The sequence below is a fragment of the Durio zibethinus genome, chromosome 27, assembly GCF_047325235.1.
Source record: "Durio zibethinus cultivar Kanyao isolate XHJ-2024 chromosome 27, ASM4732523v1, whole genome shotgun sequence".
Classification (NCBI taxonomy): domain Eukaryota; kingdom Viridiplantae; phylum Streptophyta; class Magnoliopsida; order Malvales; family Malvaceae; genus Durio; species Durio zibethinus.
The window spans coordinates 1,090,616-1,114,314 of NC_143188.1; the positions used below are offsets into that span (position 1 = coordinate 1,090,616).

The 23,699-nt window shown below is 32.0% G+C and overlaps 3 protein-coding genes and 1 pseudogene across 4 annotated transcripts; 2 read left to right on the forward strand and 2 right to left on the reverse strand.

Moving 5' to 3' along the window:
• The first annotated feature begins 4,329 nt into the window (after window positions 1–4,329).
• LOC111279122 (uncharacterized) lies at window positions 4,330–11,882 on the forward strand (annotated as a pseudogene). Its single transcript, XR_016334520.1, has 6 exons — window positions 4,330–4,831; window positions 5,556–6,440; window positions 7,097–7,235; window positions 9,491–9,701; window positions 9,794–9,923; window positions 10,649–11,882. The product of XR_016334520.1 is annotated as an uncharacterized LOC111279122 (transcript).
• Window positions 11,883–12,243: 361 nt separating this feature from the next.
• Window positions 12,244–12,612, forward strand: LOC149510814 (myb-related protein 308-like). Its single transcript, XM_089756059.1, has 2 exons — window positions 12,244–12,368; window positions 12,417–12,612. The coding sequence occupies exons 1-2, from the start codon at window positions 12,244–12,246 to the stop codon at window positions 12,610–12,612; spliced, it is 321 nt and encodes a 106-aa protein (XP_089612185.1).
• Window positions 12,613–13,920: 1,308 nt separating this feature from the next.
• LOC111279709 (uncharacterized) lies at window positions 13,921–18,835 on the reverse strand. Its single transcript, XM_022866721.2, has 6 exons — window positions 18,646–18,835; window positions 17,326–17,534; window positions 17,120–17,178; window positions 15,201–17,012; window positions 14,853–14,988; window positions 13,921–14,774 (listed from the first exon to the last, which is right to left on the reverse strand). The coding sequence occupies exons 2-6, from the start codon at window positions 17,444–17,446 to the stop codon at window positions 14,113–14,115; spliced, it is 2,790 nt and encodes a 929-aa protein (XP_022722456.2). The 5' UTR covers window positions 17,447–17,534; window positions 18,646–18,835; the 3' UTR covers window positions 13,921–14,112.
• Window positions 18,836–21,949: 3,114 nt separating this feature from the next.
• Window positions 21,950–23,222, reverse strand: LOC111280073 (uncharacterized). The gene has a single exon (XM_022867226.2). It carries the CDS (start codon window positions 23,059–23,061, stop codon window positions 22,378–22,380), a length of 684 nt encoding a protein of 227 aa, XP_022722961.1. The 5' UTR covers window positions 23,062–23,222; the 3' UTR covers window positions 21,950–22,377.
• Window positions 23,223–23,699: the final 477 nt, after the last annotated feature.

Here is a 23,699-nt window from a genome sequence, read left to right on the forward strand (position 1 = left end):
CTTTACTTTTGGCTGGTGCTTAATGGAAAAGGAATCAATCGATGTCAATTACTGTTTTGCTGACATTGATCTTGTAAATTCAACTGAAGAGAATCATCATGCAAATAGATCACTCATTTTTTTCTTCAATCACGTGGTAAGAATTACCTTCCCTCATTTCTTTCCCGCTTTATAATGCATATCTAAGACCTGTTTTGTAAAGGAAAATTTTAGGAAGAGATTAACTACATTGCTGCCCAATTTGTTTCTCTTAAAACATTAGTTATTCTAAATTGTGGGCTCTCTAGAAGAAAAAAATGTAGTAATTATGCAAATGATTGCAATTGCTAGCTTCTTTCCTCGTCAACTAGGGTTCAGTTTTTGTGGGAATGTGTCCTTAAAATCGTTCGGGGAGAAGCTTAGCTGGACAACTTTGACCTTGTTTTTTTTTTTTTAAAAAATGAGAGTCATTTTGAGGGAATTTTATGAAATGGAAACACTCATTGAGCTTCCATAGTTGGAGATAAAATGAACAGTAAATATTAAGGCTGTGCCAGAATTGTTGGGGGCATTTATTGGTACAAATAGCATTAGGTTTTTTTTTTATTATTAAAAATTGTTAATAGATAATTAAAAACATTTTAAACATTTAAATCGATCTAATATATCAAACCAATCTAACATGTTTAATATTATATCAATTTGGCCGCATCACTACTATCCTCTTGTCTTCTGCCTATAAATAGAGATACCTTGATCAATTTCATAAGTTTTACTTTTATTTTCATTTAATCTCTTTTATTCTTTTTAATTTGTATGTCCAAGTACAAATATAAAATACACTTTTTGATTTTACTTCAAGTACTTTTTTCTTTTCCTTGTCCTCTTAAGATTATCTTCATATCGAAACTCGGCTCAAACAAGAATCATTGCAAAAGTTATGGTCTGTTATCTTGAAATGGCATGATCATAGCGTAGCATTCATGGTTGCAGCAAGTGTAAATGGGTGACTCCAGATTTTCCATGCCTTTGGATCACATTCATGTCTTTGAATAAAAGCTCTAGTTTACTTTGATGATTGAAATTCTCTCCCGTCCGGATAATAAGCTGCTCGACTTTAATAGTAAACGACTTTACATGGTTGCATCAATTTCAGAACCGATCATTTGATGGGTTATGTCATTGTTCAACTGTACATGTGATTTGATTCAATTTTTACTAATAATTTTTTTTATACAAAAAAAAAATATATATATATATATAGGTTACAGAATCTCTTAAATCAAGAAAAAATTTATCATACTCAATAAGATGTAAATAATATATTAGTACTCATAAACTATTCAAATTCGACTCGAATAAAATTCGAATTTAACACAGTTATTATTCGAATCGAGCTTGAGTTCGATGAGCTTTACTTATCGATCAAGCCAAGTTCAAGTATTTTTATATCTAGTAAAGTTTGAGTAGTTTATGAGACTAATCGAATTTTTATATTTTAATATATTTTTATTATTTTAATTAATAAAATATCTAAAACTTGAGTTTAAATACAAACAATCAAATTTTTATCGAATATAAAAATCAAATTTATTTTTATATGTTAATCAAATCTAATCAAGTAAGCTCGAATAATTATATTTTTATCTCAAATTAAATTCGAGTTAAAAAAAAATAAAATTCAATCGAATTCAAATTGAGTAATTTAGAGTGAGCTCAAACTTAAACTTAATATTATATCGATTCGAATTCGATCAACTCGATTAATTATATTTTTAGTATCTAATAGTCTAAAATATAATGGTTACAAATCGTACATTTAAAATAATTTTAACAAAAAATTACATAAATTTAAATCCAAAATCACTTACATTAAAAAGAATGATCTTATCAATTGAATCAACTTACTGTTAATTTTATTAAAGATAATGAGTTAATAACATTGACACATAGAGTAGATCATCGGTTCAAAGCTAATTTTCCAATTCAGCTTGGGACATTCTAGAATGGTTGTATATCTTTTGCATGATGCCATATCTGTTAACATCAAAAATTACAAACAGCCAATAAAAGAATTACACGTGGAAAAGAGTGCAGAGTTGGCAAATGACAATTTTTAAAAGATATAAATTATCTTGTCTATTTATGAAAAGCGATTGCGTTTTGAAAAAAGATATCAAATATAAACAGTTCATAATAAAAACATAAAATTAAGATATTTTAATTGGTATTTAAGAGTAAGCATCCTTTTAGTATGAGGTCGAATTGGGATTTAACTTTTATAAAATCATGTTTTTCGCTATAGTAATCTATTTTAATATTTTTGTGTACAATAATTTTTTTTATTTAGTAGATCAATGGTTTGTTTATAATTTTTTAAAAATTTTGATATAAAAAATTTATAATATTATAACAATTATATCAATGCATCAAAATTTTGATGGATTTAAATTTGACAATATTTATTATTATTAGATATTTATAGATCACTACATTGGGTAAGGCATAAAGCTGTTTTCTTTTTTCTTTCCTTTCCTATGATTGGCAGCCATAAACGTGCTGCCAACAACCCATGATCACATAGTAATTATTTGATGGAAAGAAATCTAATTTCTCCACAATTAAATATATTCCTCATACTAGTAGAATTAGTACTATAATTAGTATTCTTTTCTTACGTAATTTTTAATCATATTTCCAATTTGTTAGAGAAATATTAAAACAAAAAAAGGCAGTGTAATTTTCAATTTTTAATTGGGGTTGTGTTGTCCTTGTCAAGTTAACTCTTATGAAAATTTTGGATTCATTTTGAGCCTAACAAAGTACTAAAATTATTAGCGTTGATGATTAATAATATATTTATATCATATAAAATATTAAATTTTTTAATTTTAATTATGTTTTATATATAAATTATATGTTATAGTTTATATTAATACAAAAATGTAAAATTTTTTATTTTATTACATTTATAAATAATAATTATTAAAATTTTAAATTGTATTACGTTCCTATTTTATTTTTATTATATTTATTTTTATTATTGTATTATATTTTAAATTGATAAATCTAAAAATCACTAGGAAAAACCTAATTCTGTTGACGTCATGTCAATGACAAAATGAATACTTTGGATGTAAAGTCAATAGGAGGCCAGAAGTGCAGCAAATAGAGTATAAATTAATTTATAAGGTTTAAAAGAAAACAAGTAGCCATCCAATTTACACACCAACCTGAATCAATTTAATCAATGTCAAAATTTCAAGTGTGAAATTAAAAATTAGCTCTCTTCCTCTTTGAAAAAAAAAAAATAGGATTCAGACCAAAAGTAGCATTACCAATCTCTAGATAGTGAATATTTTAATTAAATCTAACGATTTGTATATTCGTATTTATTAAAATATTAAAATTTATATATCTTTAATATATTTTATATAAAAATTATATATTATAATTTATATATAATACGAAAATATAAATTTTTTTAATTTTTTTAAATTTATATATAATTATTATTAAAATTTAATTTATATTATTTTTATATTTTATTTTTATATCATATTTACATAATATCAATATATTATATTTTAAATTATCATATCTTACTACCCAAAAGGGTTCGATTTCTTTCCTTTACCTAGATTAACCAGAAACCATTGCTGCCACTGTACTCATCCCTTCCAGCCATATAGTTTTAAGTTTTTTTTTTATATATATACATAATTTTTTCGCTTCTTTTTAGTCTTGTACATCAGTTTGATTTTCAGTAAAATGGAAATTTCCCAAATATAAAAAAACAATAAAAAAACCTTAAATAAGACTTCAAAATGAATGGACTCGAAGAGCCTCCTGCACCATTGAAAAGTCTACTTCATTTCCTTCATTTATTGCTTTTTGGCTCTACCAACTTTTGTAGGACCAACTGTACTATATGACGTGCTCACAGTTCCTTACATTTTCCATCACAATCAACAAATTTTATAAGCAAAAATGCAGTTCTAATTTATTAATTCCATGAATTACAAATTAAAAATGCTTTGCCGCCAGTACTTTTTTATAATCATCCTACGCAATAACCTTTGTTAAGCAAGAAAATTAGCAAAGAATTTTCTATAGATTCCTTCTATGTTAAATTCGGTGATTTATATATTTATATTGAGTAAATATTAAAGTATATATTTATATTATATGTTATATAAAAATTATGTATTATAATTAATATTAATATGAAAATATCAAATATATTTTTAATTTTATTAAATATATATTTATTATTAAAATTTTAAAATAATTATTTTTATATTTTATTTTCGTATGTGTTTGTATCTAATTATTATTTCATGTTTTAAATTCATAGGTTAGTTTACATCATCTCTCTCTTATTTAAACTGTCTCTACGTGCAAACTCTAGATACACATAAAATTAAAGAACCCACCTCTTTTCTCTTTCTCTTCTATTCAAATTAAGGTCTTTGGGGAGTAAACGTGGACGGCTAAAGAGAAAGATGGGGAGATCTCCATGTTGTGAGAAGGTGGGGTTGAAGAGAGGAAGATGGACAGCAGATGAAGATGAAATATTAAAAAACTACATTCAAGTCAACGGGGAAGGATCCTGGAAATCATTGCCCAAGAATGCAGGTATATATATATATATAGCTAGACTTCATACAATGATCAAATGAAACATTAATTGTGTTTTACAAAATGTTTTTTTTTTTCAAGGGTTGTTGAGGTGTGGGAAGAGCTGCAGGCTGAGATGGATAAACTATTTGAGGGCTGATTTGAAGAGAGGGAACATCACTGCTCAAGAGGAAGAAACCATTGTTAAGTTGCATAGTACTTTTGGGAATAGGTAGACATTTTTGTTTTTCTTTTAATTATACTATAATGTTTGATTCTTATTTACCACAAATTTTAAGTTGAATTTTGACATTATTAAGGATAACGAAAGAAAATGAGGATGATTTTTCTTTTAACTTTTCAAAGGAAACGTTATTTTGGGACATCTAAAGGTATTCAAACAAGACATCATTCATAGGATGGAATAGGTCAGACCTGCATGCTTGAATTACTGCTTCTTAACTTTGGTCTCAAATTCTCAATCAAATTCCAGATATGTACATAACAATCTGCTCCAAACTTCTAGCATGCACTTAATCCATGGTCCCCTACAACTAAAATTTCATTATTTCCTTCATTTCTCTAATTCAAATAGGGGATTGTTCACCTACATTTCTTTTCACCTTTACCTAGCTTTTTCAAATATTGCGATGTAATGCTAGCTTTAGTCTGAGAAGGCCAAAATTTTCCACTACATATCATCCCTTTGTCATTCAGCTTTCATAGAAAAACAAAAATCTAGTTATTTTTTATTAATTTCTATCATGAGATATATATATATTTTTTTTGGATAACTACTTCAAAGGAACTATGGTAGCAGATATAATTTGGTGAATTTCATCTTCTAAATGAAGAATTTTCGACTAAGCTAGTACCCTCGTTGTTTCTTGATTTTTCAAGACACTGATTTATGTTTAACGAGTACTATGTTTTCTATGATTGGTGGTCTATTTAAGGTGGTCTTTGATTGCTGCACAATTACCGGGACGAACAGACAATGAGATTAAGAATTACTGGAACTCTCACTTAAGGCGAAAAATTTACAGTTTCACCGAGACATTAAAAGATCACACAGAACCAAGTGACATTGACGCTGTAACGAGAGCGGGAGATCAGTGCAAGCGAAGAGGCGGTCGAACCAGCCGATCAGCCATGAAAAGACACAAGTTGGCATTGATGTCACTAGGTATTCCTAAGACTGTTGCCCCACATGAGGTGTTGCGTGATCCTGCAGCCCAAGAAAACACTCCTCTGGGACAAACCCAAGACAGCAAGGACCCTGATTCAGCAGTGCTAGAGGGTAGAAGTAACCTTGGAATGCATGGGTCTTGCATGCACAGCAGTGCAAGGTTAGCAGGCAATTATGATGAGAGGCAAAGCACAGGAATAGCATTAATTTCTGGCAAAGAAAGGTCTAGCACTGCAGCTGAAATGTACGGCTGCAGCGTGAGAGAAGCCGAGGAGGTTCTGGGACCATACGAGTGGCTAGACAATGAAATAAAGCGCCTCAGCAGTATTCTGCAAAATGAAAGAGTGGATACAAATGGGAACCATGGCTTGATCACAAATGGAGAAAATGGCGTCAGGGTTATTATAACTGATGAGGACACGACTAATGGGGTCGAAAATTGTGCCAAAAATTATGATCAAGAAAGAGAAAGCTCTGGCATCTTGAGCTCAAATGCAGATCAGATCCCTGCTGGGGAATTGCAGGTGTGTAATTATTTATCACCAGGGAATCCAGGGTTCGATGAGGAATGGCTTGATTGGGAATATTCTGGTCTTGCTTTCCAATGGGATGATGATCAGTACTGGGGATTATGGGATGATTCAGATATATAACCTGCTTTGATGGTTATCAAACAGTAGCAATGGTGATGAAGCTGGAAACACACCATCTAATCAATAGATTGAAGCAGGTGGGCATTAACATTACAAGGATTGCTTTTGCTCAACATATTTCAAGGTCTTCTCTTTCTTTTTCATTTTTTTTTTTCTGTTATAAGAAAGTTCGGTTAATTTATATATAAAAATAACAAATCAGTAATATTTTTTAGCATGAAAATTTGTACTTTCAAATACTAATTTGTTAACATGAGTTCATATATTTGAAATAAGCCAATGTCTTTGACTCTTTTATAGTTTTCATTGTAATTTTTTTGTTGGATAATTAAAACCTTTATTTTCAATTGAACAAAATAAATAAATAAAATTGATAATGTTTTTGCAAATACTGATCTCTTTAATAACAAAGGTTTTGCAAAAAATCTTTTATTTATACATTGCAAAACAAAATTAAGATGCCAATTTAAATTTATTTCTTATTGGTTTCAAATATAAATCAAATACATAATTTTCGTTTAAAATTAAAAAATAAAAATTTCGGCATAATATATAGCTTTCTTATAAGAAATTTTTTGAAAAAAGGGTATATAAAATGAAAAAGTTAGTGGTGTCTATATCTATTCATTTGAAATAATGGTTCTTTTGTTTTGAGTACTATTGAGTTAGGAATGGGAGACAATAGATTCTCTAGCTGCTGTTATTTGGCCATCAAGTTTCTTTTTGAGGTTACCCTATCATTTTCTACTCACTTCCTGGCCTTAATGACGCCTTCCTCTTCACAACCCAAAAAGGTATGCCCAAATTCCTGGTACATTTGCTTTCTTTCCAGGACAATTATTATGGCTATATGTTGACTATCTTTTATACTATTTATTTTATAGAAATTTTGTTATGGGTATCTTAAATAATTTTTTTATAAAAATTATTAAATATATGAATAATTAAAATTTTAATTTTATAAATATGATTAAATTTGTGATATATGTTTTTAATATATATTTGAAAAATAAACAATAATTTTAAAAATTTAATATAATATTATTATCTTAATTTCGTTAATAAAATTATAAAAATTTATTATCAGTATATTAAATAATTTTTATTTGTTTAATTTAAAATAATTTCAAATCTGAATTTAAGTAGTTAATTTTTTTAAAACAATTGTACATCAATTATTGTAAAATATTAAAATAAATAAATATTTTAGGTAATTATTAATAAAATAAAAAAATAAATTACAATAGGGTAGGGAATTGAACACGTGGAGCATTTGTAGACCCAAATTGGACATCAATAATTATTAACACATCTCTATAGTTCAATCAATCTGACCTAAATTATTTTCCCATAGCAAAATCAAGCAAATAAAGTCATTTTCTTTTTCACCAACAGTTATTATAATTTTAATAAAGGGATAATATCTTATTTGGATTTTAAACTATTGTAATTTTTTTAATGTGGTATTTAAATTTTAATTATTTATATTAAATTATTCCAACTCTTTAATACTATAATTATTTGATGGAAAGAAATCTAATTTCTCCATAATTAAATCTATTCCTTAAACTAGTAGAATTAGTACTATAATTAATATTCTTTTTTTTTTACGTAACTTTTAATCATATTTCCAATTGGTAGAGAAAAATTATAAAAAAAAGAAAGGTAGTGTAATTGTCAGTTTTTAATTTGGGTTTGTGTTGTCCATGATAAGTTAGTCTTATGAAAATTTCAGATTAATTTTGAGCTCGAAAAAGTACTAAAATTATTAGATTTGATTATTAATGTATTTATGTTATGTAAAATATTAAAATTTTTGTATTTGAATTATATTTTATATGAAAATTACATATCATAATTTAAGTTGATACAAAAACATGAAATATTTTTTATTTGATTAAATTCATATACAATTATTATTAAAATTTTAAATCGTATTATTTTTATATTTTTTATCTTTTGTTTATTTTGTATTACTGTATTTTCAGTCCCCTTACAGTGAATATTTTGCTTGCTTGATTATGGATCCCAACCCTATTAGATCTCATTATTTGTATATTCGTATTTTTTAAAACATTAAAATTTTTTTATTTATATTATATTTTATATAAAAATTATGTATTATAATTCATATTTAATATAAAAATATAAATTATTTTTAATTTTATTAAATTTATATATAATTATTATTAAAATTTTAATCTATATTATTTTTATATTTTATTTTGATATTATATTTATATAATATCAATATATCGTATAATATCTAACTAACCAAAGGGTTCGATGTCTTTTCTTTACCTAGATTAACCAGAAAACATTGCTGCCACTCTACTCATCACTTCCAGCCAAATAGTTTTAAGTTTTATATATATATATATATATATATAATTTTTTCACTTCTTTTTAGTCTTATACATCAGTTTGACTTTCAGTTAAATGGAAATTTCTCAAATATAAAAAAAAAAAAAAAAAAAAAAAAAACCTTAAATGAATGGACTCGAGAAGCCTCCTGCAACATGGAAGAGTCTACTTCATTTACTTCATTTATTGCTTTTTGGCTTTTGTTGGACCATCTGTACTATATGACGTCCTCACAGTTCCTTACATTTACCATCACAATCAAGAAATTTTATAAGCAAAAATGCAGTTCTAATTTATTAATTCCATGAATTACAAATTAAAAACGTTTCGCCGCCAGTACTTTTTTATAATCATCCTACGCAATAACCTTTGTTAAGCAAGAAAATTAGCAAAGAATTTTCTGTCAATTGCTTCTATGTGAGATTCGGTCATTTATATATTTATATTGTATAAATATTAAAATATATATTTTTTATTTTATTTAAAAATTACATATCATAATTAATATCAATATAAAAATATAAAATATATCTTTTTAATTTTATTAAATATATATTTATTATTAAAATTTTAAAATTTATCACTTTTATATTTTATTTTCTAATGAGTTTGCATCTTGTTATATCATCTCTTTCTCTTATTTAACCTGTCTCTACGTACAAACTCTAGATACACATAAAATTAGAGAACCCTCCTCTTCTCTGTTTCTCTTCTGTTCAAACTAAGGTCTTTGGGGAGTGAACGTTGGAGGCTAAAGATAGAGATGGGGAGATCTCCATGTTGTGAGAAGGTGGGGTTGAAGAGAGGAAGATGGACAGCAGATGAAGATGAAATATTAAAAAACTACATTCAAGTCAATGGGGAAGGATCCTGGAAATCATTGCCCAAGAATGCAGGTATATATATATATATATATATAGCTAGACTTCATACAATGATCAAATGAAAGATTAATTGTGTTTTACAAAATGGTTTTTTTTTTTTCAAGGGTTGTTTAGGTGTGGGAAGAGCTGCAGGCTGAGATGGACAAACTATTTGAGGGCTGATTTGAAGAGAGGGAACATCACTGCACAAGAGGAAGAAACCATTGTTAAGTTGCATAGTACTTTTGGGAATAGGTAGACATTTTTGTTTTTCTTTTAATTATACTATAATGTTTGATTCTGATTTACCACAAATTTTAAGTTGAATTTTGACATTATTAAGGATAACGAAAGAAAATAAGGATGATTTTTCTTTTAACTTTTCAAAGGAAACGTTATTTTGAGACATCTAAAGGTATTCAAACAAGACATCATTCATAGGATGGAATAGGTCAGACCTGCATGCTTGAATTCCTGCTTCTTAACTTTGGTCTCAAATTCTCATCCAAATTCCGGATATGTACATAACAATCTGCTCCAAACTTCTAGCATGCACTTAACCCATTATCCCCTACAACTAAAACTTCATTATTTCCTTCATTTCTCTAATTCAAATAGGGGATTGTTCACCTACATTTCTTTTCATCTTTATCTAGCTTTTTCAAATATTGCAATGTAATGCTAGCTTTAGTTTGAGAAGGCCAAAATTTTCCACTACTTATCATCCCTTGGTCATTAAGCTTCCATAGAAAAACAAGAATCTATTTTTTTTTGATTAATTTCTACCATGAGATTCTTTTTGTTTTTTTTTTGGATAACTACTTCAAAGGAACTATGGTAGCAGATATAATTTGGTGAATTTCATCTTCTAAATGAAGAATTTTCCACTAAGCTAGTACCCTAGTTGTTTCTTGATTTTTCAAGACACTGATTTATGTTTAACGAGTACTATGTTTTCTATGATTGGTGGTCTATTTAAGGTGGTCTTTGATTGCTGCACAATTACCAGGACGAACAGACAATGAGATTAAGAATTACTGGAACTCTCACTTAAGGCGAAAAATTTACAGTTTCACCAAGACATTAAAAGATCACACAGAACCAAGTGACATTGATGCTGTAACGAGAGCGGGAGATCAGTGCAAGCGAAGTGGCGTTCCAACCAGCCGATCAGCCATGAAAAGACACAAGTTGGCATTGATGTCACTAGGTATTCCTAAGACTGTTGCCCCACATGAGGTGTTGCGTGATCCTGCAGCCCAAGAAAACACTCCTCTGGGACAAACCCAAGACAGCAAGGACCCTGATTCAGCAGTGCTAGAGGGTAGAAGTAACCCTGGAATGCATGGGTCTTGCATGCACAGCAGTGCAAGGTTAGCAGACAATTATGATGAGAGGCAAAGCACAGGAATAGCATTAATTTCTGACAAAGAAAGGTCTAGCACTGCAGCTGAAATGTACGGCTGCAGCGTGAGAGAAACCGAGGAGCTTCTGGGACCATACGAGTGGCTAGACAATGAAATAAAGCGCCTCAGCAGTATTCTGCAAAATGAAGGAGTGGATACAAATGGGAACCATGGCTTGATCACAAATGGAGAAAATGGCGTCAGGGTTATTATAACTGATCAGGACACGACTAATGGGGTCCAAAATTGTGCAAAAAACTATGGTCAAGAAAGAGAAAGCTATGGCATCTTGAGCTCAAATGCAGATCAGATCACTGCTGGGGAATTGCAGGTGTGTAATTATTTATCACCAGGGAATCCAGGGTTCGATGAGGAATGGCTTGATTGGGAATATTCTGGTCTTGCTTTCCAATGTGATGATGATCAGTACTGGGGATTATGGGATGATTCAGATATATAACCTGCTTTGTTAGTTATCAAACAGTAGCAATGGTGATGAAGCTGGAAACACACTATCTAATCAATAGATTGAAGCAGGTGGGCATTAACATTACAAGGATTGCTTTTGCTCAACATATTTCAAGGGCTTCTCTTTCTTTTTCATTTTTTGTTTCCTATTATAAGAAAGTTTAGTTAATTTATATATAAAAATAATAAATGAGTAATATTTTTTAGCATGAAAGTTTGTACTTTCAAATACTAATTTGTTAACATGAATTCACATATTTGAAATAAGCCAATGACTTTGACTCTTTTATAGTTTTCATTCTTTTTTTTTTTGTTGGATAATTAAAACCTTTATTTTCAATTGAACAAAATAAATCCATCTTTAAAAATGAATAAATAAAATTGATAATGTTTTTTCTAAGAGTTTTTATAGATATTTAGTTGTGTACAAGAAAATCTGTGTGCTTACATGCTAATATTTCTAGGTTCAAAAAGTTGAATGACTTAATATTTTATAGATTAGTGTGAATTATGCGTAGCTTTTAATCTAGGGTTGAAAACAAAATTTAATGTTGAATGAATTTCACTAAAATTTATATTTAAATTTAGTAGATAGTGATTGAAGTTTAATTGTACCTCACTGAAAGTATAATTACATCTAAATATATGCTAAGTTAATGAAGGATGATTTTTTTTTCTTTTTGTTTGTTTGGGAAGGTTTGATGAGGCTTGGGAAGAGTTGCGGGCTGAGATGGGTAAACTATTTGAGGGCAGACTTGAAGAGAGGGAACTTTACTGCTGAAGAGGAAGAAACCATTGTTAAGTTGCATAGTACTTTGGGAAATAGGTAGCCATTGGCGTTATCTAATGTTCTAAACACCCATTTTTCTGTTAGAGCTTCAACGTTGAAGCAACAGCTAGCATTGATGTCAATAGGGTTGCCTAAGAATTATATTGGCAATACAACTGAATTTGATCAGGAAATTGAAGCCGTAGAACAGAAAACCAACGGTACACACATCATGACAGGTCGACCTTGGAATAATAATACATGGTTCTTGCACAAACAACAGTGCAAGGACAGTAGATAGTAGCATTAATGGTGACAGTAAAAGCAAAGCAATATGTTATGGTGATGATGATCAGAGCTGTAATGCTGGTGAGAGGAGCTGATATCTTTGGATCATATGAGTGGCTAGATAGTGAAATAAATCGGCTGAGCATTGTTTTGCAGAGTGAAGGTGCAAGTGGGTATTATGATAGCTTTGAAACAAAGCAAGAAAATGGTATCAAGGTTATAACTGAGGAGGAGGAGGAGGAGGAGGACAGTGGAAGCTGCAGCATTTGGAACTCAAATTGTGAGAGTTCTGGAGAGTTGCAGATGTGTTGTTCATCTTCATCATCAGTAGTGAATTCATGGTTTGATGAAGAGCACTGGCTTCTTGATTGGGATCTTGATGGAGATAAAATTGGTTTTCAGATTAGTAGTCATGATCAATGGGAATTATGGCATGATGCAGACAGGTTGTTGTGTTGGTTATGGGGTGGTTGGCCTGGTGCCAATGGTGAAGCTAAAGGGGCTCTCATTAAATCCACAAAAATCTAGAGCTCTAGAAACTACAATTACTAATGCGTGTGCGTGTCTATATATATATATATATATTTTTTTTTTTTTTTGACAATTGATGTAATTTATTTTAATGCTTCGAAAGAAAATTGCTTATTTTTCAAAAAGAAAAAAAAATCAATATATTACTTAATATAATAACCTTAAAAAAATCTTAAAAGCATTTGTTTAATTTTTTAATATAAAAGATATTAAAATTTTGAAATATGGTAACTTTTTTTTAGTATAAAAAAATCACAATATAAAGATAAACGAATAAATTGTAAGTATTAAAATTTAAACTTTAAATTTTGGGCTCGAATAAATTTTAAGTACTAAAATTTAAACTTTAAATCTTGGGCTCGAATAAATTGTAAGTACTAAAATTTAAACTTTAAATCTTGAACCTCGAGTATCATCTTTTAAATTTGATCACATAAATTAAATAGATTAAATTTTTAATTTTTAAAATTTTTAAATTTAAACATAGGTTTCATGTGCAAAATTAGCTAAGGTAACTTGGGTTAATATTTAACTAATTATTAGTAAATTACTTTTGAATGGAGGGGGCAATCCTATCATCATACAAAAAACTGGCCAATTCACCTCTTTATTGTACTTGTGATTCATTGAATTGCATCGACTGAAAAGAGAAAATTTTTAATTCACAATATGGCCTTGCTATATTATATATGAAGCAATAATTTGAAGAATGAACTTTTAAGAATCTTCATGATACAAGATCCCCAAAGAATAAGATATATGATGAGACATACATTAGAACATGGAAGTGAAAAAACCAAATGCAAGCAAATAATTCATTGATGAACTCAGCAACCAAAGCATTCAATATTTTTGACCCTTATTGTTGCTAAGTACAAATGCATTATCATCTTCAAAGTGCCAGCCATTTTCCATGTGCTTGTCCACAAGCTCATCAGCGACCGTACAACTAAAGTGACAAAGCTGAAGAAGGCATTTAAAACTACAAGACTTCAGCAACAACCTCGTCAACCAAAGCATTCAGTATTTGACCCTCAATGTCTGCTGCAAGTTCAAATGCATCAACTTCAAAGTCCAGCCATTTTCCATATTGACTGCTCATGTCCTTGTCCACAAGCTCATCCACCATACAATCTCCCATGCCTCTCCACCCTGAAATCTCCTTGTAAACTTCTTCAACTAACCACTCATTTCTTCTCAGAATTGTCATCCCTTTTGCCCACTCTCTGCATCCTCCACCCACATACCGCCTGAATCTCAAGTCTAAGCATTCACTGACTAAATCAAATAGTACCTTCCTTTCTAGCCTAGACTCCCCACCATCGCTTCCAAATCCTCCTCTCCGGCTTTCCAACTGATCAAAAAGATGAGGATTTATTATTTCACGAGAACGGCCTAACGCAAAGTCCTTGAACATTAATTCCACGTTACACAGTATCACCTTCACGTATCCTAGTTCCCAGTTGACTGATTTCATGGGATCTGACATAACAACAATATTTTGATTCCTTTTAGCCACAGCTCCTGAAGATATGGAAGAAGCTGAATCTGATAACTCTGCGTCAGCTTCAAGTGCTCGTAACTTCTTTAAAGAACTCAGTCCAAGAACTTCCTGAGCTTGAACAGATGAACACTGCTTGCTTCCTAAAATTGTATCAGAGATACAAATTAGTATACCTAAAGATTTGATAACGAACATAAAGGATAAGCCACTAGCTCTACCTTCTATACTGAAACCATCTGTGCTATCTGAAGAGTTGCAGCTTTCAGTTGAAAAGGAAGGTTCAAGGATAGACACTGGACTAGGTTGCCTTGCATCAAGATGGCTACTACTGCATTCATCCATCTCATCAACTCCCTGAATGTGTCATATTAGCATTAATTATCATTTTGTAAAATAGTTCTGATGCATTTCATAGCAACATTCACCCATGCTTGAGATGAAAATGTAAAACTTTGAAAGTTGATACATTCAAGCAGCAGATTTACTAGTATATAGATAAAGCACAATAAACAAAGAAATTTTAAGTAGTTTTTTCATAGAAAATTGAAAAGCTATGTCTTTTTTACCTGAAACTTGTGTTTCAATCTGAGCAGTTGAAGATCAGCAGAGGAAAGGTTGGAACTGTAAGAACTAGCCAGGTTATCATGTAACATGGGCACGGTACTAACAGCATTAGGAGTACTATGCAGCAAATCTTGTGAAAATGATGTAGAACTGGAAGCTGATCGTGAACTGAGAGATTTGTGGCAGGATGATTCAACTGCATTACTTAATTCTCTTAGCTTTTGTTCCAAAAGCATACTTAAAGCATCTCCTCCTATAACATTACATCCCAATGAAGACAACTTCACACTCTCGGTGTCAAGCAACAATCTCTTACCCTGATTATCCATGCAAATGCTGTTATTTTTCTGTGCAATCTGAGCAGATGTTTCCATTGACCGGGTAAGTGGGGCTGTGAATGTGAAGGAGACAACATCCATGCCTTTCTTCTTGCTATCTTCAACCCAGCCAAAGTTCCTTTCAATAATAGGATGATCTTCCTTCTGATTTTTTTCAATCATAAAACTATCAACAACATGATTTTTCTCAAAATGGAAGTCCCTATCAATTGTTCTTTTCTTCCTTGGCTTCTTTGTACCAGAATATGGACCTTCTTTTTCACTATCTGCTGTACCTAAGCCCAACTTTCGTGAGCCAGTTTTGGAATTCACAACAGTTTTACCTGATGTTTTGTGTTGCCCAAAAGCAGAATCACCAGAGAGCACTTTTCTACCGTGCAAGTTGGAACCCATGGGCTTTGAAGGTGATTTGTCTTTATCCACTATACAATTTTGCTTCTGGTTGTTCTGCCTGAGTACACCAGGAGCATTGTGCATGGAAGATTTCTTACGCAAACTCTTTTGAATACTTGGTTGGCTCTTGAAGGGTTGATTTGACTTAACTTCACTCTGGTCTTTCTGCCCTAACAAACTTCGGCTGCTGCTTGATGTCAATCCTTCTCTTTTCTGCACATTGACCTTTGCTTGGATTGCGAGTGAAATAGACTTCCCGTTACTCTTTAAAACAGAAGAAATTTCTTCTGTATCAGAAGCCCTGGGTGATGTTGTGTCTATTGATCCATTCCAGCTCTTGTTCAAAGATTGTCCTTTAAGATACTTGGCAGCATTTGACTCAACTGGCCTTCTAGTCGTTTCAGTGAGCCTGGAGGTTTTATCTGCAGCCTCCACTTTCTCTTTGAAATCTCTAACTTTTAAGGGCACAGAAGAAGATCCTACCGGAGCCATTTTCTGTGCAGCTTCCATTTTTTCTTTGAAATCACGAACTTTCACAGGCACTGAGGATGATCCAACCAGAGGCATTTTGGCTCTAGTAATAGCTTGGGGGCCAGGCTCAATCATTCTTGCTGCTGCTTCCATTATGTGAGCAGCATTCTTAGTAGGAATAAAACCAGGACTCTTGATAGGAGATAAAAGTTTATGGTGGGTAATCGGAATTGTTTTAGCTGCCTTAGGAGGTAAACCTTCAGTTTGAAACTTCTCTATAGGCTTGCTGACTATCTTCTGAGGCTTTGACTCCACAAAGTTCCTGGAAGGGCCCTCCATCCTATTGAACAGATCGCCAGGATAATCTATTCGTTGGTCATGATGATAATTAAGGTTTCTATTTCGGAAATGAGCATCTCGAAGAGATTGAGTGTCAAAAAAAGGGGTGGAGTAGGGCTCAGAAGATGTAGGTAAGGAATCTAATCCCATAAGCCTGGCCACTACACCAGGGGCTCTAGCTCCATATATATCATCATCTGTAACTGAGGAAGCACAACTATAATCACTACTACCTTTGATGCTTGTCCCTGCTCCAATTTCATCGTCATCTGTCTGCAATAGTCGAAACAACAATTATAAAGCAGTTTCAGATTAAATCACCACAGTCAAGAGTGTAATAAGATCAACCCAGAAATCATCCAGGATTGCCATGTTCTCACCAGATGTAGTCGTGTCATTGGTAAGTTCCCATCACTTCTCTTTCCCTGTTTTGAACACTCTAAAAGTTTGAAGAAATAAAACCCATTAGCAACCACCAAAAGATAAAAACTATTATGGTACAAGAAATAATTTGCACTTGCATATGCATGCCGTGCACTCTGAGACACATATTGCATGCTCATCTGCACGGGGTAGCCAGTTATACCTGGGAAATCTGACTTGCTTGAGAACAACTTCTTCCGAGATTTTGCAGTCCAGTCAAATAGCTGAAAAAATCCACCAACATAACCTCCTCCATTTTTCGAACTTTCTTTGTCAACCCCCATTGTGTGAAAGCAGAATCCAGGGCTACTCAACTTATAGAAGCAAATGATACAAGAGATAGAGTAACCCCATTCCACCACCCAAATCCATCTGTAGATGTTATTAAACACAACAAACAGTTCAGTTACCAAGTAAATTGAATTTCTTACACAATCAAACTCAAGATTATAAACACCTACAAGATTCTAAACCACTATAAGATGTTAAGTTTGTCAGATAACTCCTCTTAGTAAGATCTCCACTGCTCAAAGCAGAGAAAGAAATTCAGCACCATCACTTTTTAAAGAGCATTTGAATGCTATTCAACACTCCAAGCACCAAGCTCTCTGTGTAGTTTCTGTAAATATTTTTTAGATGAAATGGGAGATATGATGTCTATCTGGATCCCTAGATGGGAAGTTGGAAGACTATTTATGGAAGCGAACTAGCTCCTCCTTATCCTGAATTTAAGATCTCTAAAACTGCAACAAGCTAACATGTTCAAATGAGGTATCTCTATCTTCATTTCACATCACACTTAAATAGACATTGCAGAACTTCAACCAGCTAAAATTTGTCAAACAAACAAGGCAGTAGAAGCAAATCGAAATGAACACATAAACCACTTGTTCTCCTGCTACCATAGTCACCATCTTAGATCTATATATCACAATGCACTCAATCACAATTTCCATGCGAAAAGCAACTTACAAAGTCAAAACTGTGCCATATCAACATCTCTAAATGTGCGTCTATATCTTTGCTTAAACTTTGCCATGATAGCATTGCTATTGAAAAAGCAAAGATCATAGCATCTAGCATTTGCCTTTGACCTTAACTTCAACAGCTGAAATGTCTATGGTACTAAGGGGGATAAAATAAAACTGGTAGAAACTAATTGCATCGACTCATTTTACTAAACTAGACACCTCAGATCCCAATTCTAAACCAATCTGTAAATCAAAAGCCCTTCAGCTCTATTTAACAACGCTAAAACTATTATACTGTCAATAAAAGGCTGTCTGGGAAGAGAGAGATTGCTCCTAAAATGTACCAAGCAATTCAATTTCATTGCTCCTTTCCCAGACTTTCTCAGCACCAAACAAACCCCATGTGAACAATTCAATAAGGAAAAAAAAAACATAAATCAATCCGAAAGAAAATCATTTGCCACACCCAAAAACAAAAACCCAAAACTTTAAATCAAAGATAAAATGCTTACATTGAAACCAATGAATGTGATCAGCCTAAAAGCAGCTAAATTTTTCTAGGTACAGGTTAAATATAGAGACAATACTGAAATTTGCTATGGGTTATACTTAAATTTGCGATTTTTGGGAGAAACAAAAGTGAAACGCTCCTCTTTGAGTGTGGGAAAGAGACACAGATATACATATAGCAATAAATGGAGAGAGAGTCAACAACATGGGATTTCGTTTTGTTTTTTTTTTTTTGAAAAAATAATAAAATGTTTTTAAAAAATTATTTTGTTTTATTATAAGGAAGTAAAATTAAAAAGGCTATAACGTCTCTTTGGAGAGGGACACGATTTCAAATTCTAAACGGAGACTTTGGAATGGTCCTCGGGTTTTTGATAGAAAGAAAACTCAGTTTTGTTTATTTTGTGTACTACTTGCTGGTTTTGTGTACACGTGTCCAAATGTCTTTTTTTTCAAGCTTGAGGGTAACATAGTAAATTGAGTGCCTAATGAAACATCAAAAGGGCTAAGAGAGAAAGCTTATATTTGCACCCCAAAAAATGCTTTCCACATTTTTTTCCCCAAAATATTGTTTAAAAATTACTTAATAATATTTGATAAATTATATTTTTCTTTTCATCTCCTATTTTTAAAAAATTTTCAGATTAACACATCGGTAAGCTTTTAAAAATTTACAGATATAAAAATTTGTAAACCCTTTAAAATCTATGAAAAAGACATTTTCATCATTCATGATTTTTCACATAAAAAAATTTTTCAAAACATCATATTTCAATATATGAAATGTTAACAAAAATTAAAGACTTGATCTTTAGGTTTGATTATGTTCGAAATTTGTGATTATAATAAAGTTTGATTGAAGATTTTAAGCTTATTCCTTCGTACACTAGTTTTAAAAGAAAAAAATCCTTATTTATGAAAAAAATATTTTTGTCATTTACGATTTCATGCAAAAAAAAATTTTAATAGGAAGCCTAATTTTTTAGGACCTTTCAATTTATATAAAATTTTGATCAAGATTAAGATTGAATTCATGTATAGCATTCGTGCTAACTCTTCTTAAAATATAACATTTAGTAAGTTTGAAATTTAAATTTTAATATTTATAATTTTTTTTATTATTTTTATTTTGCGATCTTTTTTATATATAAAAAAATTAAGATTATAAAAATACAAATAACATTAAATAATATCAAACAAATTTTCATGTATTGAATAAACAAAATTTTCTCTTCAGAGTCTTCTATCTCTGTTTTGCTCTTTCAAATGCTACCTTTAAATGGCGGTCTAAAAGATGCATATCATAGTCATTCTTTTTTATGATAGAAGACAAGTTGCATATGAAAAAAAAAAAAAAAATACTAACAAACGACAATACAAGTCATTTCCCTCAAAAGCAATGGAGATAAGTTGTTGTTAAAAAGGAAAAACAGTGTCACTATATCTTCATGCTGCAATTTTCAAGCACAAGAAAATTTATTTCAAGGTGTACTATTGCTGCTACTGCCAAGTAGCCAGGTTCAATAATTGCAAAGTGGGCCAAATTTGGTCAGCTATGGAGATTATGGAAGGTAAAGAATTGGAGAGGCCAATGTTGTCAGGTATGTTTAATGACTACTTCCACAACCAACTCCACCAACAAATGCTGGATTTTTCTAAAATATTCCTATAATTAATACGATTTCTGCATTCAATTTTGCCTGTAATAAGATGAACATTGTTTGAAATTAACCAATCAGGCTCAGCTGAATCTCCAAGCAAAATGTGTTTAGCTGTAAAACTCCTCTCTTGTTTCCTTTTCAACCTGCCTGGAAATGTCAGCCCAAAATTTGGTTTAAACTTTCCATAGAAGACAATGGGTCTGTTTTCCATTTCTATCAGGTTGGCTGTGTTGAAATTGAAAATAGTAACAGTGGTGCTTATATAATAATATCAATATTGGTTAAGAACAAATATTGATTTTGTAAATTGTTTATGTACCAAAAAAAAAAAAATCTGCATATCCTTCCTTGATTTACTTCTCATTTCACATGTAATCTTTGTCTTTCACATTTCAATCTCTTCAGGGTTTTGAATTTTTTTTTTTAATTCCAACAAAAAGTCAGGACAAATGGAATAGAACATTAAATATGAACAAAAAAGACCGTGGAAACTATCCCAAGAAATAAAAATATGAACCTTAATTTCATCGAATGGCAGTCACATTGGAGCAAGAAAAAAGATTTCATAAAACGTTTCTTCACCAAATTTTTTCACTATTGCAACCTAGTAGCCATGAACAATTGCGCAATACTTGTTCTTCATCCAACGAAACCCATTCACCAACGACGATTTTAGTCTTGTTTCAACAGCATAGGACTTGTACTTCAGCACACGACGTTGCCTCTTCAATTCAGAATCTCTATCGCCCCATGTCACGTTGGACTTATTACAATTATAGTAACTCCTACTATATTTGTCCATGTCCTTGCATGTCGATGGTGTCGATAGACAGATAGGTTGAGGAGGAGGAGCCGGTGCTGAACCGCGATGCAATGATGGTTGATTTGATGAACCACCAAACGTCCGGTTTGCTGCCTTGAAGTCTTCCATCTCTCTTGCAATATCTGCCATTTTCTAATTTGGCAGAGATTTAGAGAGAGATCGGAAAACAAAGAAGATTATAATTGCTCTGCCCACAAAAATGATGGCTTTTATGGAGATGAGGAGAGAGGAAACTGGTTTATGTTATCTGAGGTCATTAGATTGGAGACTACCAAAAATGTTAGCGTTATTGAATCATAGAGCTGTCTTGTTTTTTTTGGAATTTTGGTTGGTGGCAGAAACATTTCGTTTCGTTTCATCATATTCCCTAATATTAGACTGAAAATTTGAAGAATGTTAGACTTGGTTGGATGACCTTGAATTTCTCCCTGTTTTCAGCTATTCTTTAGCACTAGGCTCATGATATATACAGTTTTATGAAGTTAGTGTGCTGCCATTTAACGATTTTATTTTATTTTTGGTTAAGCGGTAAGGTTTCTGAGCTTTGTCTAATTCGTCTCCTTTCTAGCTGGTCCAAGTAGATTTATCTACATCGGGTCAAACACCTTAACGATTTTAGGGAGGTAACATATGGACAAATACCAAATGCTAATCCCCCAAGTGTCACCTGTAAAAATGAAGAATTGTAAGATTCAAGCTTAATAACTTTATGCCACTGAGTTTCTAATATCATATCACGGATGCAAAACCTCAATCTGATCACAATTTCAAGTGATTAGCTTTGGTAGCATTATTTTCATGGTGAGATTAAATTAAAGTTGAATAGATCAGTTTTTACACGGCAAAAACGCATTTCTAGATTTTCATTTGTTTTTCTTTCAGAAATGTTTCCATGTTTGGAGGCTTGGAGCATACCATGGATTTTGAAACCTGTATAGTGTACTCTTCAACTGTATTTCTGTTACTTAAGCCCCTCTGATTCAAGGACAGTTCCTTTCCACCCAAAAAATGAAAAAGATGTTCAAAATCTTGGCTCAAGAGAAACAGATCACTTGCCAGTTAATTAACCAATTAATTGAACTGTGAAGAAGAAAATTAATGGCCAGTTAGGTCAATCCCCTTTGGAGTAGAAGTCGAAAATTGGACAAACTAGAATCACGTACACCCACATTTTTTGCTTGTAAACAGACTCTAACCAGGACTAAAATTCAAAGTCAAGATATGTTCCCAATCTACTAGGGACCAGTGGCTCATCTCGAAGTAGTGGTGGATGTTGCCAGCCGCAAATGGAGATCAATATTATCTTCTTCGTTTACTTGTGTTGCTACTGATGAATCCGATGTTGAGCCCAAGCCAACTTCATGAGTTTGTACTTGAAAAGGTCCATTACCTTGTTGCGACCCCCCGCCAACACGGGAGGGACAAGGACCCCTGAGAGGTAGCATTGGCAAAGATGGTGCTGAGACACCCCGAAGCCGAACTGCATCAGTTGTGGTCACGCTTGTGGACCCTCTTGCATAAATCAACCGCTTTGATCGAGCTGAATGCGCCGTGATAAGAGGGCCAGTAGTCATGAACCGTTGTTGTTGTTGATGATGATGAACATTGAAAGACGAGGCCTGTTTTGCTCGTCGTTCTCTTTTATGCGCATTCTGATGGCCCCCTAGAGCTTGAGAATTGGGAAACCCTCTGTGACAAAATTGGCACTCAAATCTCTTGTAATCAGCACTACCTGGAACAATTACAGGCTCTTTGTCATAGGCAGCAGCAACAGGAAAACCGAATAGCTTCAGGGTTGAAGATTGTTTTCTTCCAGGACCAGGCTCATCAGCGCCATTGTTTTCTGGTGCACTCATGCTAATTAACAACAGGAAAGGACTGCTTGCTGATGTATTAATTTTTAGGAGATCCATAGAAATATATAGAGGGATCATCCGCCATGCAGACTGACGCAAATACCCCTCAAACTGAAAAATTATTTTTGTTCAAAATCAAAGCGTGACAACCATATCCGAAACTACATGCACAGATGTTAAGTTTACTGTGAATATACCTTTTATGAATTCCTTGGATAGAAGACAAGCACTCGTGCGAAACTGGAGACATATCACTAAAGTTGTAAGCTTTCAGCGCGTGCATCATGTCCTTTCAACATCCCATGGTATGTCGTGTTTGTTAACAATAAAAAGGATAGTCCAATTGGTAAAAAGGAGCTCTTTCCTTGTCAATCAAGATTCGATTATTATGGAAACACTTCTAAAGTAAAATTATGAATAAAATACACTCTTAAAATTGTCAGAATCTAAACATTTGAATCTATTTTTGGTCTGATCATAAAAGGGTAAATCAACATATAAAGTTACCGTTTGCTTCTTGATTTGCCTCGAGAAAGCAATGGACTATAATTTCTAATAACATGGGCAGCATTATACACTGCTAAAACAAGAAATTATGCTTGATGATTCTTGGTAACGGTCGGCCACTGAGATGCTCCCCGGGATGATTCTGCATGCTTTCTAGAGCTTGAGATAATAGCAGTGTCACCCACAAGGCGACCTCATTTGACTTCACA